The sequence below is a fragment of the Phascolarctos cinereus genome, unplaced genomic scaffold, assembly GCF_003287225.1.
Source record: "Phascolarctos cinereus isolate Bilbo 61053 unplaced genomic scaffold, phaCin_HiC Scaffold_5;HRSCAF=322, whole genome shotgun sequence".
Taxonomy (NCBI): domain Eukaryota; kingdom Metazoa; phylum Chordata; class Mammalia; order Diprotodontia; family Phascolarctidae; genus Phascolarctos; species Phascolarctos cinereus.
In genome coordinates, this window is record NW_027555958.1 from 43,991,942 (window position 1) to 44,010,543 (window position 18,602).

An 18,602-nucleotide genomic window follows, 5' to 3' on the forward strand; every position below is an offset into this window, starting at 1 on the left:
GGTTTCCCAGGCTCCAGCCCAGTGCTCTTTCACTTATACCAGTACTCCTTTAGTAACACTGATGTTAGTATCTGATTTTCTCAAAGTTAGAGCGAAATATTCCTTAAGTTACTTTTCACGTGTTACATTGTTAGATGGTTTTGTACTGTGGTGATATATACTCTCCATTTTAGGTTGAGCAGTTGATCAATAAGACATCAGAACTTGATGTATCAGAAAGCAGAACAAGAAGTGGAAAGGTTTTTCAGAATAACATGGTAAGTACTTCATTCAAAATGAAAAGTATATATAGTACAACTGGTTTGTTTTATTTTATAATTTCCAATCATAGTGAATTGTGTTGCAGTTAAGAGTGTGAGAGAGTGTGGCCAATTGGATGATTGCTCAACTGAGATTTATGGGATGTCTTTATCTTAGAGAAGTCAACACAAATCAATATGATATTTAGCTTTGTTGTTTTAGAAACCCAGCGTTACCAGTTTACCAAGGGGTGGTCGTGCTGGTTCAAGCAAATCTTCCCCTGTCCTGAGCTTCCCTGTTATTGTCAAGGGCACTAATGTCTGCCCGGTGGTTGCAACTTCAAGGTCGTTACAGCTTCTTCACTCTCACTCATCCTACATATCCAATGTTACCAAAGGCTAAGAACTTATATATTGTAGGGAGAAAGTGCTCTCTCTGCTTTGAGGGCCAATGCTTTTTTGGAACACAAGCCAACCGGCCAGCTGGTTAGAAGCATAAGCATCTAGTCTTTTTTTTTTTAATTTCCTCCTGACAGGATAGCTGTCTGGCCCAGCCCTTTCTCTGATTTAGGGTTAAAATATTTTTCTTAGTCCATTTAACCCCTTATGAACTCATTTTAGAGGGTTCTTTCAAGGAAACTCCACAGAAGTCATGTGGGTCTGAGGCACAAGATTTTCCCTGGGTCTCTGAGTGAATGAATGGGGTAGAGGAAAGGCAATAACAACAACAAAAGACTGGGGGAAGAGGGGTGTTAGATGTGAGTCTAATGCCTTCTTTACCTGCAATTCAATTTCTTTGTTGTGAATTCCTGCCTGTCACATGCAAGTATAGTTAATAACAAACCTGCATACTTTAAGCTACCCTATAATTAGATGATGTGTTATTTTATATTGGTTACATTTTTTATTAATGTTTCCTTGATGAAATTTGGGTGACACCCTAATCTCATTAGCATCACATTTTTATGTGTCTCTTAGGATGGATAACTTCTGCAAATGGCTAATCTTATCCATCTTATATTCATTTTTGTTTCAATTTCAGACCATTTCCCCAAATTCTGGGGGTGTATGCTATTTAACCTACATGCCCTAAGCATCAAATATAAAATTAAATAATAAATAATTTTAATTTTTCACATTAATCATTTATTCTCAAAGTTCACGTAAGAGTTATAGGGTTGTAAAGGAAAATATTATAAAATAGAGTCCTCCAGATTGTGGCTCAGTATGTAGTGTACAGCATGTGTCTTGTTTTCCAATCCCAATGAGGTGAGAGTTCACACAGAGCAAGTTCCTAATCACAAGTAGGAGAAAAAAAGAAGCGTGGAAAAGTAGAATCACTAATACCAAAAACCCTCCACTTAGATTGAATGTTAGAATGTAGGGAGAAAAAGCTGATGTTTATAAAATGACATGATAAAACCATTTGAATTTTTATTAGTTTGGGCAAATCTTCTTTGAAGAGTACACTTATTGGGAGTATGGATCCTTTTAATAAATGGTGAATGGAGATGTGAAACATAAAAATGACATGAATCAGTGGCTTAGAAGTCTATTTCTAGCTCTTTGAACATATAGCAGGTATGTACCAAGAGGAATTAAGTACGTTTCTTCCCCTTCCTTCAAGGAAGACTCCTAGAACACCTTAAGAAATAAGGCAGCTGATTCTGTATGAGGAACTACCTACCACATGGACATAAAGGAAAGACACAGAGTGAGCACACCATGCAGACTTGAGGGGGGGGGCAGGCCAGATAAGACAGAGACGCTAAGACACATGTGAACCTGAGAAGAGGCCTTCGCTGAAGAATGCTGCGTTCACAGGGCCCTAGAAGGAAAGACATGGCAGGAATTGGCACCGGATGGACATACTGAGCTAAACGAATACCTGGAAATAGACCAGCACTGAAAGCCAGTGCACTCACACAACCCTAGAGGAAAGGAACAGGTGCCAGATGGAGATGCTGAACCAGAAGTGGAGCAATGGGGGTGTTGTAATGGGGAGAAATATCAATGTGGTAGGAAACTGAAGTGAGGACTAGAAAAGAGACCAGAACCAAGTAGCAGTAAGTACAGGGCCATGACCTGAAAGAGCAAACCTTTTCCTGGTACTGCAAATCCTAGAGATTCCATAAGGATCCAGATCCAGATGAATGTGAACTCTAGCATTCTAAGCCACATGTGGTACAAGTATAAAGTGAAAAAAAAATGTATAGGTCTCTGTGGGAAGTGGGAGAGTTTTGTTTTTTTTTACTATTAGCTTGAGCATGAGTCCTTTCTTTTTTGTACTAAAAAAAAAAACCCAACAAAAATACATTCAACTTTTATATAGTAATGTCTTATTAGTTCAAGCAATCAGGTGAGAAAAAAACCAGGAGAATTTATAGTCATGAAAACCCAGAAAGAGAGAGTGCCCAGGAGAAGGTGGTCAACAGTGTTAACTGCAGCAGAGAGGTCAGAAAGGAGTGAGATTGAAAAAAGGCTATCAGATTTGGCAATGAAGAGGTAGCTTGGGAGAAAGCAGTTGAGCAATAGGGTTGCAAAAGGCTGGGAAGTCAGAGGAGACTGTGAGTAATGGGAAGGGATCAAATACAAGAGATATCATTGATTAACTACTGGACATTTCACACTGAATATCCTTTGGATGTCTCAACTTTGATGACACAACTGAACATCTTTCCCTCAAAACCTACCCCTCTTCTGAATTTCTGTTACTTCCTGTGATAGCCCATACTTCTAGTCACCCAGATACACAATTCTTCACTTTCCATCATGTCATAAATTCAGTCAGTTGCCCAGTTTCTTTATTAAGACCTCAATAACATCTCTTGTATTTGATCTTTTCCCATTATTCACAGTCACTGTCACAGCGACTGTTTATCAATTGGGGAATGACTTAATATTCTTAAAAATTTGACTCAGCTCTCTATGTATTTGAGAAATGAGGCCTTTATCAGAAACACATGCTGTAAACATTTTCCCGCAGCATTCTGCTTTCCTTCTAATCTTGGTTGCATTGGTTTTGTTTGTGTAAAACCTTTTTAATGTAATATAATCAAAATTATCCATTTTACATCTTGTAATACTCTCTATCTCTTGTTTTGGCCATAAATTCTTCCCTTATCCATAGATCTGACAGGTGAACTATTCCATGCTGCCCTGATTTGCTTATGGTATTACCTCTTGTGTCTGAATCAGGTATCCATTTTGACAGTGTTAAGGGGCCCCCTGAACTTGTCTTCCTGAGTTGCCATATTTTCCAGACGCACTAGACCCAGAGTATGCAAGAGGCTCTGAACTTGTCAAGGATGAAACCTCCCAAGCTGACATAATTTGTTGTTTGTACCCCAAGCTGGACTCCCTGTGTGTCAAGACAGGAGCCAGTCAGTTTTCATCAGAAGGAGAAACTGTCTTGTGTTTCTGGGACCTTTGTAGATAAGCAGATCATCCTATCTTCATGGTCTAGCAGTTCCCAAGGGAAAAGAAGGGATTAGTCCTTTTCCCTATAACTTAAAAGCCCAAGGCTTTCCCTGCACCACTAGGCTGCTTGGTATAAGGAGTTGCCACATGCATATGCCTTTCTCTTATAATAAATCCACTTCCAATGCATGTCTCATGGACTTGTGATATTGTTTTTGGTTAACAACCTTATCTTGGTATACAGTGTAAGATGCTGGTCTATACCTAGTTTCTGCCATACTGCTTTCCAGTTTTCCCAGCAGCTTTTGTCAAGTAATGAGTTCTTGTCCCAAAAGCTTGGGTCTTTGGGTTTATCAGACACTAGATTACTGTGGTAATTTATTACTGTGTATTGTGTACTCAATATATTCCACTGATCTACCACTCTATTTCTTAGCTAGCACCAGATTGTTTTGATGATTATCGATTTATAATACAGTTCGAAATCTTGTATGGCTAGGCCACCTTCCTCTACATTTTTTTCATTAGTTCCCTTGATATTCTTGACCTTTTGTTCTTCCAGATGAATTTTATTATTTTTTTTCTAGGTCTATAAATTTTTGGTAGTTTATTTGGCATGGCACTGAGTAAATTAACTTAGGTAGAATTATCATTTTTATTATAATTGGCTCAGCCTACCCATAAGCAATTGATATTTTTCTAATTGTTTTAGATCTGACTTTATTTGTATGAAAAGTGTTTTATAATTGTGTTCATATAGTTCCTGGGTTTGTCTTGGAAGGCAGACTCTCAAGTATTTTATATTGTGTATGGTTATTTTAAATGGAATTTCCCTTTTTCTCTCTTGCTGCTGGACTTTGTTGGTAATATATAGAAATGCCAGTGATTTATGTGGGTTTATTTTATATCCTGCAAAAGTACTCATCTTTTATCCCTTCCCTTATTTGAGAATCCAGAAATGTCCCCATTTTAGTTTTAACCTTGCCAATTCATAAAATTTTATTTTTCAGATAAAGAAAACCTTTATTAATTTGGTCTATCACCTTGACAAAATTTTTTCAATAAGCTAAGTTTAATGTTGACAGTAATAAGAAAAATTTTCCAGGACTAACCAATGGTTGGTTTATCTAATTTTTATTTCTTACAATGAATTATTTCCTTTGAGTTTGGAGTTTTTTAATGTAGTGGTTTTTTTGATCTTTTGTTTTGTTTTGTTTTGTTTTCTGTCTCTGCCGTCCCATTCACATCTAGTCTTGAGGGACTGATTGGCTGGTTCCAAAGGTGCTACAGTACTGTGCCACTCCCTGGTTCTGAACCCATGCGTGCATTGAACTCAAAGTTCAGTCTTAGATGGGGCTTGGCCTCTAATTACAGGGATTAGGGTTCCCTTTCTCACCCGCATTGGCTTGCTAAGTCCCCAACTGGAGGAAAAAAATGCTTCAAACTTCCCAAACTGGGGAGTAAAAGAATATAGTATGAATTAGGTATGAGACAGGTAAATTATCCTGTTACCCAAAAGGAATGCTAAATACAGAACACTCACAGGCACACATTAACTGAGTTATTTCATGAATTAAGTAGGATCTAGTAATTTATAACTACTGTTATAATCTGCTGAAAGGCTGATTTTTTTAACTGAATCAAAACAGGTGTTTTGTAGTACTGCTAATTAGGCATTTTAAGTTACACCTTGGCTTAGCACTGAAATCGCTGGTAAAATGGGCAGACCTAAGCAGGCCCTCTTCTTTTCAGTGGCTGTTCTCGTTAAGAACACTGGAATAGTTGTTGAGGGCTTCTCACACCTTGCCTCAGTTTAGCTCTGACCTTTCATTGGACCTCTAGACCATTTGAACTTACATGGCCACTTCCAATCCTGAACATATTTACCTCTGGATATTCATTTGCCCAAGATCAGGAAAGGTCAAACAGGAAGATGGCAAAGACATCCAGGAACCCCTGTGCAAATCTCATCCAGCTGTGGCCTCCTACAAGAGCTGCCATGTCCTAATACCATGATACTTTTAACTGGAGTCACTTGATGAACCTGGAGAACCGAAGCCAAGGGCATGACAGACGGACTCTGTAGACTCTTGTAACTACTGCAGTATCCCACTAATGACTAAGAGAAATGACTAAGGAATTATTCAGGATTTATGACATCATGCTAGAACACCAACTCCTTTAAGTGATGGGTTACTACTGAGCCAGAAGCCAGCCTTAGATCTCCTGTGCAATCAGAAAGAACCAGGAAGGACAGCTCAGTGTTTCATGGAATGGCCCCTATAGGTCCATTCGTTCTCCATTACACCCAGTAAAGTAGCAACATTTGGTATATTCATGTTATAATCCTAATTAAAGAGCAATCACTTTCATATCCTACAGACATGCCAAAAATATTTGTCATGTCTTTTTTTTTTGGGGGGGTGTTAGGCAATGGGGTTAAGTGACTTGCCCAAGGTCACACAGCTAGTAAGTGTTACGTGTCTGAGGCCAGATTTGAACTCAGGTCCTCCTGACTTCTGGGCCAGTACTCTGTCCCCTGTGCCACCTAGCTGCCCCAATATTCATCACTTCTCAAGAAAAATGTCATGTTTTGGACAAATTTTGTTGCCTTCTTGCAGAAGATTTCATCCTTCTAAGATTGCTTTGGGAATGTTATGATAAGATTGTTTAGGTATGCTTGAGATATTAAATGAGGATCTTAAGATTAAAAGATTACTTACAATGGGGGATTGCCTTCCTGGTTTTCTTATCTAACATTGTCTGAGTCTCATCCTTACAGTGTGAATCATCAGGTTCATGTTTTTCATCCAGATTCTAGGTTTCTGGTGTTTTTGTTCCAAATAGTTCTTCACTGTATAAAACAGTTTTTATGGCTTAAGGTAGATTTAGATATTGTACAGCATGTTTAGTTGTGAAGTATATTTCTCCAACAAAAATAGAAATTCTGGGAATTGTAAACAGTGTAATAAGAGCCCTGCTTGCAGTCAGTCAGTAGTCTAACAAAAAGGATGTGGCACAAGTGAAGGGTCTGAGTCTCATCCTGATCACCTATTTTACAACCAGAAGAGTAAAGTTTTGCTTCATATTTAAAGGCTGGCTTGCCACATACATAACAAAAATTATTTAGATGATCTATACATGAGGCATAATGAGAATTTAAATAATACACACCACTATTTACAAAGGACAAGAAATTGAGCGAACAATATTAGAAGCAGTAATGCTGTTTATGTAATGGTACCTGACGCACAATTGAACAAAAATGCGATGTGCTTCATGTTCCAAAGTTTCTCTATATGACAGTAACAGGTCCCAGCCTGCATACCTAGTGACTTCTCACTGCAGCCTCCTCTCCTGCATCCTCAACCAAATCACACTCTATTACTTGTACTGCAGGTGGAGCAAAGATGCTCTGGCTCCCCTTGCTACACGGTTCTAGGGGACCCTTGAGGAGTAGGATATTTCTCCTCTCAAATGTGATTGACTTGAGCCCCTACTGGCTGTTCCCAGTTCCATTTAACAATTTAAAATCAACAGATATATAAATATTTTCCCCAGTACCTCAGGGGCATAGTTCCTATATCACTTCAGTCTGGGGGGTGGGGAGGTGGGAAGGGAAGGATGAAGATGATAGGATGATAACTTAGCTCAGTTACTACATAGCATTCGTCTGTCCTGGATGTGGCATCGCTGCGGGGAGTTCCAAAAGTTACTCTAGAAGATCCCTCCTTGCTCTTTGGGGCGTTGATGTGAGGCTGGCAGCAACATCTTGCCTCCATTCTGACTCTCAGGCTAATGTGGCTCATGCTTCTGACTCCATTGGAAACTTTACTCTCTACCCCTAGGAGGGAAAAGAATAAACCAGACAGCCAAGGACAGAGGCTCATTTCTGGGGGATCTATGGCCTCAGAGGTGAAGGCCTTAAAGCTCGTTTGCTTTTATAGCATGGCCTCTCATTGTGAGCTCCCTTAGACACAAATGAAGCAAAAAGAGGGTACCAGAACTGACACAGGCCTTCTGGAAGATACCAACTGTCTTGGCTATGTAACTAGTTGAAAAAGGTTCTTCCCAGCCAATTATAGTATGTCTACACAAATGCAAGGCTGTTCTAAAGCCAGCTTATGCCAGATTGGGAAAGCTGATTGTTAAATTTTCACTGTGAATATTTGCACCTCAGAAATGGGCAACCACAGGGTTTTATTATTTTATTGGTTGTCTAGACATATGAAAGTGATGGAGACCATGTTAATAATGCATATTAATTTTAACAGTGTATCATGCACATATTTTTGGAGAGCCAGTTGTTAAACATTTGCCAACACACCCCTGTTTTACATGTTTCATTTTTTTGGGTACTTCCTTTTCAAGTCATCCTGATTCTTCTAGAAGCACCAGAGTCCTCCTGGTAGAGAGATTGTTTCAGCAAGCTGATGGGGTCTACACGTATGCCAGATACTCATTGCAAATAATCTAGATCAAAAATCACAATAATGATGGGTGTTTAAGAAGTTCTATCTGCACTTTTGAATTCAGCATGAAAATATACAAATAAAATATCAAGAATTTTTATATGACAAAATATGTGTTGAGCAGTGTTATCAACTCTACATAAATGACTAAAAAATCTATGTAACCAGCCCCAACTTCTTTCATGAACCCCGGTTCCACATTACCAGGTATATATAGGAGGATATTTCTACCTAGATGTCCCATTAGCTTCTCAGACTCAATAGTTCTACAGTGGTCTTAGTTATTTTTCTCCCTAAATCTGTTCCTCATCCAGTCATCCATCTTCATAATCTTAGAGACACCCTTCACTCTTCCTTGTTCATCTTCCGTATCTAATCTGTGATCAAGCCTTGTTAATTCTACCTTCACATCATTTCATGAATTACTTCTCTCCACTGACACTGAGGCCTTATGTTAGGCTCTTCCCTTTTTTTGGAGTGAATTACTGCAGCCTTCTAATTGATGTTTAGTTTTTAGTCCTCTTCCCCTTTGATCCATCTTTTATGTAACTATTAAAATAATATTTATAAGGTACAGTCTTAGTCAGGTTGCGTCAAAGCTTAGAAAGTATTAGTGGCTTTCTATTGACTCTAGGATAAAGTAGCCAGCCTTTCCAACTGGCACTTAACGCTTCTCAGAGTCTGGCTCAAGCCTACCTTCCTAAACTTGAGTTCATATTTACTCTCCTTCAGACACTTTATTTCAGCCAAATTGGCCTGCTTGCCAGTACCAGAACTTAGTATCCCATCATCTGTCCTGTGCTTTTGAACGTACTGTCCTGCATGACTAGAATGGACGTCCTTCCTTACCTTTCCTCCTTGAAATCATTGATGTTGGTCAAGGCTCAATTCAGGTGCCACCTTCTCCTCGAAACCCTTCTGGATTTCTTCTAATTACTGGTGCTATTTCCTTCTCTGTGGATGTGTTGGATGTGGTACGTTTTCTAGTAGAGTATAAACTCCTGGAGTGCAAGAACTGCTTTTATTTTTGTCTTCGAATCCCAGTGCTTCTCAGAGTGTTGTAGACATAGTAGATGCATAATAGATGTTTGTCGGATGAATTATTAAATGTTCACAACTATAGCTTTCAGTATTATTACTATATATTAGCAATATTTGTATTGTCATACTTTTGTGCTGTAGCAGTATTTTTATCATGGAAATAAAAATTGAAGAAACATTGCAAGTGTCTATAAAAAAAAAGTTTTCCTGCAGGGAAGAATAAGGTAACTACTTTCTTCTTTTTCATAATTCTGAAGTTTCTGAAGAAGTCATTTTAGATATGAGATTTGGTATGACAATGATAGGGAAATAGACGTCTGATCAAGTAACGCCTTACTACTTTGAAAGCTAACCAATTATTTTGTGTCTCTTCAGGCTTACAGAAATCAGCCAATGAAGCTGTGTAAAGAAACTAAGAGGAGTCGGCCTGAATCGAGGCGAAAGGTAAATGTGCTGCCGTGGTGTATGTTGTGTGAAATATGAACTGTCAGAATATCTCCAGAAGCTAGCATCAAAGCGGTGAATAGGATAGAAAATGGGCTTTCTGTGGCGCATCTATTATTGATGGTCAGTTCTTGGTATAAATGTGGGGTTAATTCTTCAATAAGATGCTTTGTCCACATACCATTTATAGTAAAGTTAGAATTTTGTTCTCCTAAATCATCAGATCACTTAGAGCAGTGATTTGTGTCAGATATTACTGTGTACTTTGAGGAGCCATGATTTTGTCAGTGAGAGTATTCACTCCACTGAACAACTACCATGGTCTTAGTGAGTTGCTGTGGCCAAAACTTTCATCCCTGTTTAGCTAACCTTTTTGGTTTCTTCAAACTTCGATGCCTGGTCCTAAGATACTAGGCATACATTCTCCTGCTGGCCCAAGGCTCAGAGCCTTTCCAGCCCAATAGGACCTGCCACAGCTGTGCTTTGTTGACAGAGTCTTCCAAAACTTCTAGGGTCACCTTCATGACACAGTGAAGCTTCTGAGTAGCACTTTAGGAAAGATGTAATACTACATTAAAGTTAAAAAACAACAAATGTTTTAAAAAGAATAAAACCCTGTCATTTGAAGTATTTAAGAAAATAAACAGCTCACAACTACTTTCACTTTAAATTAATACTAATTGTTTTAAATATAGAATAATATTAACTTAGATTTGTGTAATACCTTTTCTAAAGAACTAATTAAAGTTCTAAGCACCTTTACCTGTAGTAAAATTAAAATACGGGTTTCCCGTTTCCTCCCAATGAAATTCAGAGTTTTAACAATTTTCTATAAAGTGATTCCTGAACTATAGTTTATACTGATAGCTTTTTTCCCAATATAAATCTTTATGAAAATTACCGTAAGCTCAGGAAATCATGTTAATAATGCCCTAATCTTAATCTTATGCATCTCCAAAGGAAAGACATTTTTACATTTGCCTTTCATAAAGTATTTCTCTCTCTTTGCAGTTCAACTGAGTTAAACATTTATTAGACATTTACTGTGTTAATGGTAATGTGCTAAGCCCATGGGATACAAAGATAAAAAATGATCCAGTCCTTAACTTCAAATAGCTTACTTTCCAATAGAGGGAACATAACGTACATAAATACATAGATGCGCATATATATATATATATATATATATATATGTATGTATGTATACAGATGTGCAAGTATGTGTCTGTAAATGTATTCTATGTGGACCATATATAGATACATACATAAAACACAAGATCTGTGATGCTAGAAAAGGATACATCCAAACAAAATACTTTAGAAAAATTTGAGGATTGGAGAACACTTTTAAATGCTAGACTTCACAAAGGAGCTAGCACTCTATGCTAAGTGTTTATGGAAAAGGACTCTGAACAGTAGAAATAAAGAGGGAGTATTTTCTAGAAGTTGGGGATGCCATGCTAAGCCTTGGGGACAGATTTATAGTACAACATTGCTTAGTATGTAGAGTTCATGAAGGGCAGTAATATGAAATAGACAAGAGATTAAAATTGCTTATTTGGGGAGCACGATGCTTTTTAATCTGACATTGCCTAGTACATACTTCAAATGTGTATTGTTTTAGCAGCCATCAGGAAAGACACATATTAATAGTCACATCTTTTTGAAGAAGATGTGAATTCTTATATCTTTACATCAAAGTAAAGCTGACCTCAAATAGCAAATGAACAGAAAGAGACCTAAATTCACAATGAAGTTGGCACAGTAGAATGTATCCTTCCTTAGCTGTATTTTCTCTTGACAGGTCCTCCAACCATTTGAATCTTCCTGTAGTCAAGATTCAATGCCAAAAAGGAGAAAGTTTAGTGAACCAAAGTATTACATATAGAGATGATTTTCCCTTCTGCTTGTTTGTAAAGATCTTCTCAACTTATGCTATCTAAATTGAATATTACATTTTAAGGTGTGTCTCCTCCTCTGCCTCTATACCCAATCCCCGAAGAACTTGAAACTTTATGTATGTAACCCTAAAGCAGGTCTCACACATTTTAGAATTGACTATAGCTTAAAATATTATGAATTAAGAACCAAATTTTGATCTATTCTGAGGAAGTTTGTGGGACAAAGGCAAATAAAATTGTCAGGTGACTGGTTAACTCATTTTCCAATTAGCACTGAATTATCTCTGTTTGGCAGACCATTCATTTAGAAATATATCCATTAATTTTTAATTTGCTTTAATACTACCAACTCTGATATATTGAGGTATTAACATTTTGGGGATTCACAATTATATGTATGTTTGAACTTTACCATATAAATTGTGACTGTCATTGTGTTTTATTATTAAAACAATATTCTTCAGTACTTTTTTATAGTGTATTAAAATGATGATCTATAATTTATTGCAAATATTGGTACTTTTAAAATGTTTTTACAGATTTCATACAGCAACAGATTTTATTGTATGACATTACTTTAGTAAGTTTTTATTGATATTTTCTCTTTCTTACATTACCATTGTATGTATCCCTCTCCTTTCCCTCCTGGAGAGCCATCCTTTATGACAAACAGTATTTTTTTTAGAGAAGAAAAGTCAGCACAATTGATGATACATTGAAAAAGTCCTAAAACATGTAAGACCTGTGGATCTTTCACCTCTACAAAGGGATAGGTGGGAGGTGTTTTCTCATAGCTCTTTCTTTGAGCTTTGTTTGATCTTTGTAGTTTTGTTACATTTATGTTTGATTTTGTGGTGTGTTGTTCTTTCCATTTATATTGTTGTAGTCACTGTGCATATTGTTTCCTTGGCTCTGCTTACTTCACTCTGCATCAGTTCATCTAGATCTTTCCATGTTTCTCTGCATTCATCACATGCATCATTTCTTACTGGACAGCAATCATATTTCATTATTTGTTTAGCCATTCCCCAGTTGATGGGCATGTGCTTTGTTTCCCTCTTTCAGCTATCACAAAAAGGGCTACTATAAATAGTTTGGAGGCTGTGGGGACCTTCTCTTACCCATGGCTTCCTTGGGGTATAAGTCCAGACATGGACATTTCAATCACATTATTTGCCTAATTCTAATTGTTTTCCAAAAGGTTGTACCATTTCACAACTCTACCAACAAATTGTCAGTGTGCCTATCTTTCTACAGCCCTGTCTGTGTTGCCATTTTTTGTCATTTTTGCTGATTTTCAGGATCTGAGGTGAAACCTCAGGGTTGTTTTCATTTGTATTTCTCTTATTATTCGTGATTTGGAGCGCTGTATGGCATTTTCAATAACAAATAAATCCTTTACTGTTTAGCATGGTATGACTTTCGTGGCTTCTAGTTTTTATTTAAATAGAAGAAAACTGGCAAGCTCTCAATATATAGTGTTTTGCTAGTTGGTACCTACACTTTTAACTAGTGGGTGGGAAAGGTAATTACAGTGATTCGCATTCACCACTCCAAAGTGAGAATTTCCTCACCACAGCCGGTGGAGGTGGGCCTAGCAAGGGTTATCTCCTTTTTGCAGATGAAGGGCCTGGAACTCTCGGAGAGGTTAAACGATAGCTCGCCTGGAGAACCCCATAGAGGGCCTAATTGCATGGGGTGGTACTGGAACCCAGGATGCCAGACTTTAGGGCCATCATATGCTTTCCATTAGGCTCGGTGATCTCTAGCGGGGAGCCCTCAGAATCCGCCAGTCTGGGGTCTAGGCCCACCTGACAGGGTTTGGGTTTCCATTTCTTTGCAAAGCAGAGTTTGGTTGGCCAGGTTCTGAAAACATCAGCCCGTCAATTTCTGCACTGACCAGGCTCAAGCTTTGCTGGCCCGCAGGCCCGGCCGGTGACGTCACTCCTTCTGGGCCCACCCCAAAGCGGCTGGTTTGACCTCTTCCCGCTTCCCTCCTCACCCCCTCCCCCATCTCCCTCCTCCCATCCTCCCCGGCCCAGCCCGGCCCAGCCCGGCCCAGTCCTGCCAGGATGCTCCGCCCGCACACCTGCTCCAGGGGCTGTGGGTCACGCCCCTCCCTCGGCCGGCCCCGAGGGTGGGCTGCCTTCCGTGCCCTCCAGGTTAGGGGTCCGCCATTGGGCTGGCCGGCTGTCAGCCCCGAGCCTCGACCTACCTCTTTTTTGTGGGGTTTGTCTGGACGGCAACACAATAGCGGGGGGGGGGGGGAGGGGGACGCCCACCCCCTCTCTGCCGCCCATTGGCTGGAGCTCCGCCCTGGCGGGCCCTGATTGGCCGAAAGCGGAAACACCAAGCTAGGTTGCCTAGCGATCGCCGAGGAAGCTGATGTGTTAGTCCTTGTTTGCAGCCGAGGATCAGGAAGTAAAGTTGGTGCTTCGTCGGCGCCAAAGAAGTTTCTCACCCCGAAGGAGCGGAGGGTGAACAGGTGTCCTGAGCCAAGGGGAGCCCGACGCCGTCCGGGCCCCGCATCTCGAGGAGCCGCCGAGACGCCAGGTGAGTCCGCCCGAGGCCTCTGCCCGCTGCCGGCCGCCGGGCCGCCTGTTTGCTGGTCAGAGCGGGCGCGGGCTGCGGTGACCTGTTGGTTGTCCGTCGGCTAGCCAGCTTGCACACCCACGTACGTGGCCCCCGCACAGGTCCAGCTAGGAAGTTCTCCTTCTTGGTCACGGTCACGCGGGGCTTGAAGTTTCTCGGCCGTGGGGCGGCCAGGACGTACGCTCCGGCTTCCTGCAGTGCCTGATGCGAGCATTTACCTTCGTCTTCCTCCTCCCTCCTCTCCCTCCTCTTCCTCTTCCAAGTAGGCTTCCCTCCAGCCTGCTGGAACGACCCCACGAGTGTGCCTACCTGGAACATATTTTGCATAAGAAACCGTATTGTGAGGGATTCGACCTTACATCTTTTTCCGCTTTAAGTGTTGCTTATACATTTTTCTTATGTACAGTCGGTATTGAGGTTCCTCCGAAGCACAGCGTGGCTATTTGAAAGTACAGTGTCCTCTAAGAAAGGACAGGGTCCTGGATGAGGTCCTGAACCTGGGAATCGGAGGCCCCCCCTCCCCCCAGATCCAACTGCTGACACGTGGGCACATCACTGAGGTCAGCAGCAATTTCCTCTTAGTCCCTACCTGGAAGGATTGTTTGTGAGGCTCAAGTGAAAGAACCGAGCAATAGGTAAATGGCACACCTGCTGTTGTTGGTAACTATGTGACCTTATCAAGTCACTTTACCTCTCTTGGAGTTTCCAGTTACCTCATCTGTAAAATAGGGGAGGTGGACTAGTGAGCCCCCTTTTAACTCTAAGCCCTGTTACTAGGGAAGTTTCCTTCAACCTTCAACTAAAGAAATGTTTCCAGTGCACTGCTCACTTGCACTCTTATTCTCACTTCTTGGGTACCTGTATGTGGATGGCCTGGCTATCATTACCCTTCTCCTTACACCTTTATTTTTCAAATGTAGTCTGATGGCAGCACTTTTCCTTTAGATTTGAAAAAGATGCCACACATGAACCGTGGGGAGATCGTTTGGTATGAGTTTTTACAGTGTCAGAAATAGATTTGTAGTGATGGAAGAACAAACATTAACCAAGCTCCTACTATGCACAAGGCATGGACAGTACAAGACAGAAATGAAGCAGTTCCTGTGTTTAGATCCGTATGTTTTATTGGAGAGCTATAGCACATGCACAAATACAGTACTAAGTAATTTGAGGCATGGGTGAGCATTAGCAGTTAAGGAAGTCAGAGGAAGTCTTAGGGAAGGAGGTGGCAGGGGAGCATGTTTTTGAAGGTGTCCTGGAGGAGAGAGCACATTCCTGGAATAGGGGATGGTGTATGCAAATGCAAACCGAGTGGAGGATGAAACATAAGGAAATACTAATAGTGCAGTTAGGATTGAAGATGGAAGATCTATTAGCAGGATAGTAAAATAGAACAGGTAGAAGTCTGGAGGTCCTGAGTCAAGTTGGTGGCTGTGAATAGAGAGAAGGCGTTGGGTAATTTTATGGAGATAGAATCTAGTTGATGGATATTAGAAGTGAATAAAAAGAAAGAGTCAAGGATGACTTTAAAGTTACAAAGCTGAGTGACTCAGGTGATGGTGGTACTCTCAACAGATGTAAATCTGTCCACGTTCCCATGCCACTTTCTGTTGTGACCAACTGTGTGCATTTGCCAAATGGAGGGCTGGCTAAGATTAGTTTAACCGCTACTTAGCACAGTGCATAGCACATAGTAGGTGCTTAATAAATACCTGTTGCCTGACCAACCAACATTAAGTCTTCACTAGCCATGGAATGAAACAAAGTTGACTAGTCACCATGAAGACAGAATTATAACCGTGACCTCACATCATTACTACTATGGATGTGCTACAATTCTCGTGATTACCCGTGCTTGCAGCCTTGAACTCATCTTTAACTCTTTCTGTCCTTTATCTTCCATATCTAATGAAACACCAAGTCTTATGGATTCCACCATCACAAAATTTCTTAAATCTGCTGTCTTCTGATCATTCCCACTGCTATCATCCTAGGCCAGCCCTCCTCACCTCAGGCTGTTGTAATAACCTTTTTCTGTCTCTCTGTCTTCATTCTTTCTTTCCCTTCTCCAGTTCATCCTGCACACCACTGCTAAATTTACTTTCCTACTTTGCAGCTCTGATCCCTTTACTTCACAACAGAAACCACCATCTATCAAATGAACTTCAAACCTTGTAGTCTGGCTTTCGAGGAAGGCTATTTGCAATCTGGTTCTAGCCTACCTACCTTTTCAACTTTATCTCACACTGTTCCCCCATCCTGAATTCTGAACATCAGCCAGATTGTGCTGCTTGCCCAGTCCTGGAGTACATCTCATGCTTTCCCACTTTTGCTCATGCTGTTTTTCTTCTGCTTAAATGCCCATCTCTTTATCTCTGCCTGTTGAAATCCTATCCATCTTTTAAGGCTCAGTCGCCTCCTTCATGAAGCCTTTTTCATTACTCTGTCTGCTCTAAAGTGAAGTTTTCCTTCAAATAAATATCATAGAACCTTTTTTGTTTTTTTTACCTCTTTCACATGCTTTTATATTAAATTTTTTGTCATAGCTGTTTGAGTCTGTGTCTTATTTCCCCTACTAGAATGTCAGCTTCTTGAAGACAAGTGTTTCTTACTTATTTTTAGAGCTTTCACAGTATCTAGCAGCCAGGTGTCTAAAAAGTGTCTATTAGATGAATGAATGAACTGTGTTAATAAGTCAGGCTTTTTAATTTGTAGATACAGTGTGGAGGATATTTTGCATTAAGTCATAGAAGATTCACACTTGAGCTCTAGACAGAAAGGATGATATATTAATCATAAGGATATCTAGTTGAGCAGCAGGTTTCATGGTTTGATCTGACTTGTTATATGAAGAAACTGGGTCATTGCCCCTCCCTTTTAACAAAGGCATATTTACTTTATTTTTTAAATGAATTTTAATATTTTTCCAATTACATGTAAAAACAATTTTTAACCTTTGTTTTTTTACAGTTTTGCCTTCCAAATTCTCCCTTCCTCCCCTCCCTCATCATTGGGAAAGTAAGCAGCTTGATAAAGTTATACGTGTGCAGTCTGGTCATTGCCTTTTTAAAAGCAAATAGGATTTTCCAATTTCATTGTTAAAAACTTCCCCTTTCATTCAATTGTCAACCTAAATTTCTAAGTATTTCTTGTTTTAAGACATATATAGAGATACGTATTGAGAGATACTTGAGCATATATATATATACATATGTATGCATTTGTGGGTGTCTCTGTTGAGTTTTAGGGGTTTAGGGGTGCTGGGACTCCAAAATCACAACACACAGGTCCTGTGAGAAAAAATTTGACCCTACCTTTCTTTCAGCCAAAGACAAGGTTTATTAGAATATCCACCATATTGGCCACACTCTTAAGGAGTATGAACGTTAATGAGCTATTAGCTATATTATAAGAATCTAAGCACCTTAATAGAGACAAGATGGACCTTATATACAGAAAGACTGTGGGAGAGATCCAGGAAGGATCTTGATTGGAGTGACTGGGAGATAGAGAATGGGGTCTAGATAAGGTCTAGGGTGGGAAATAGTCAGGGGCCATAGGAAGGTGAGAGTAATGGGCCAGGTTAAGGGTGACAGAGAATTGGGAGATTGGGCTTGGCCATAATGAAAGGCCAGTTGATAGGATCATAGCCTCAGGGGAGCTTCAGATGCACTTGATCGAGTGGGAGAATTCAGGGAGAGTCCCCTTAGACTGTGGGATCCAAACTCCCTTTGGGGTAAGGGGCAAAGGTCCCAACTTGGGGCCCATACCCCATCATCTCTGTACACACACACACATACACACACACACACACATATATGTATAAGTGTTTGTCCAACCTCCCCTGGGACAGGTAAGAATGTCATCTTTGACTCACCGAGGCCGGCGGCGAACTGAGGGTGGCAAGAATTCTGAAAAGAAGTTGGAAGGTGAGGAAGACTCCAGCCAAGAGAGAGGTCTGGATAATGATGACTCCGGGGACTCGAAGGATATTCGCCTCAACCTTATGGAAGAGGTGTTGCTCCTGGGCCTGAAGGATAAGGAGGTAATGGAGTTCAAGTATTGATCTCCGTGTGCATGATACATATTAGTCATATTAATATTGAGACGTTTAAGAGAAGTAAACCTTCTGGGATTTTTTTTTTGCCAAGCATGGCTCTTGTGCTCCACAATTTGGGAGCTCCAGTAGCCTCTGATGACTGAGGCCTGTAAGATGATATCCAGAAGTATAACTAACTGAGAAACTCCTCCAAAGTCTTAGATTTTGTGGGTGAGGAAGGCTTATTCACTGGACAAAATTGTTGATGTAACAATTCACCATTAACAAGCCAGAATTAACTGCCTGCTCTGGAGAGTCTATTGTATTGATGGCTTCTTGAGTTCTGAAGGAAACTTCTTGCATTGAAATAAAGAAGGGCTGTTTACCTGTTTTACAAATGTAAAGAATAGGTAGAGCCCTATAACTTTTCGAATGTTATGAATTCTTTTCTTCA

General features: G+C 40.2%; 2 protein-coding genes across 2 annotated transcripts in view; both read left to right on the forward strand.

The window, feature by feature from the left end:
- HORMAD1 (HORMA domain containing 1) overlaps nt 1-11,829 on the forward strand; it is a 30,168-nt gene extending 18,339 nt beyond the window's left edge. Inside the window, exons 12-14 of the mRNA XM_021004587.2 lie at nt 174-257; nt 9,548-9,616; nt 11,421-11,829. Of these exons, the coding sequence (XP_020860246.1) occupies nt 174-257; nt 9,548-9,616; nt 11,421-11,504 (237 nt within the window). The 3' untranslated portion in view covers nt 11,505-11,829. The remainder of the gene's footprint in view (nt 1-173; nt 258-9,547; nt 9,617-11,420) is intronic.
- Nucleotides 11,830-13,840: 2,011 nt separating this feature from the next.
- The window catches only part of GOLPH3L (golgi phosphoprotein 3 like), a 29,956-nt gene continuing 25,194 nt past the window's right edge, over nt 13,841-18,602 (forward strand). Inside the window, exons 1-2 of the mRNA XM_021004598.2 lie at nt 13,841-14,070; nt 17,963-18,154. Of these exons, the coding sequence (XP_020860257.1) occupies nt 17,969-18,154 (186 nt within the window). The 5' untranslated portion in view covers nt 13,841-14,070; nt 17,963-17,968. The remainder of the gene's footprint in view (nt 14,071-17,962; nt 18,155-18,602) is intronic.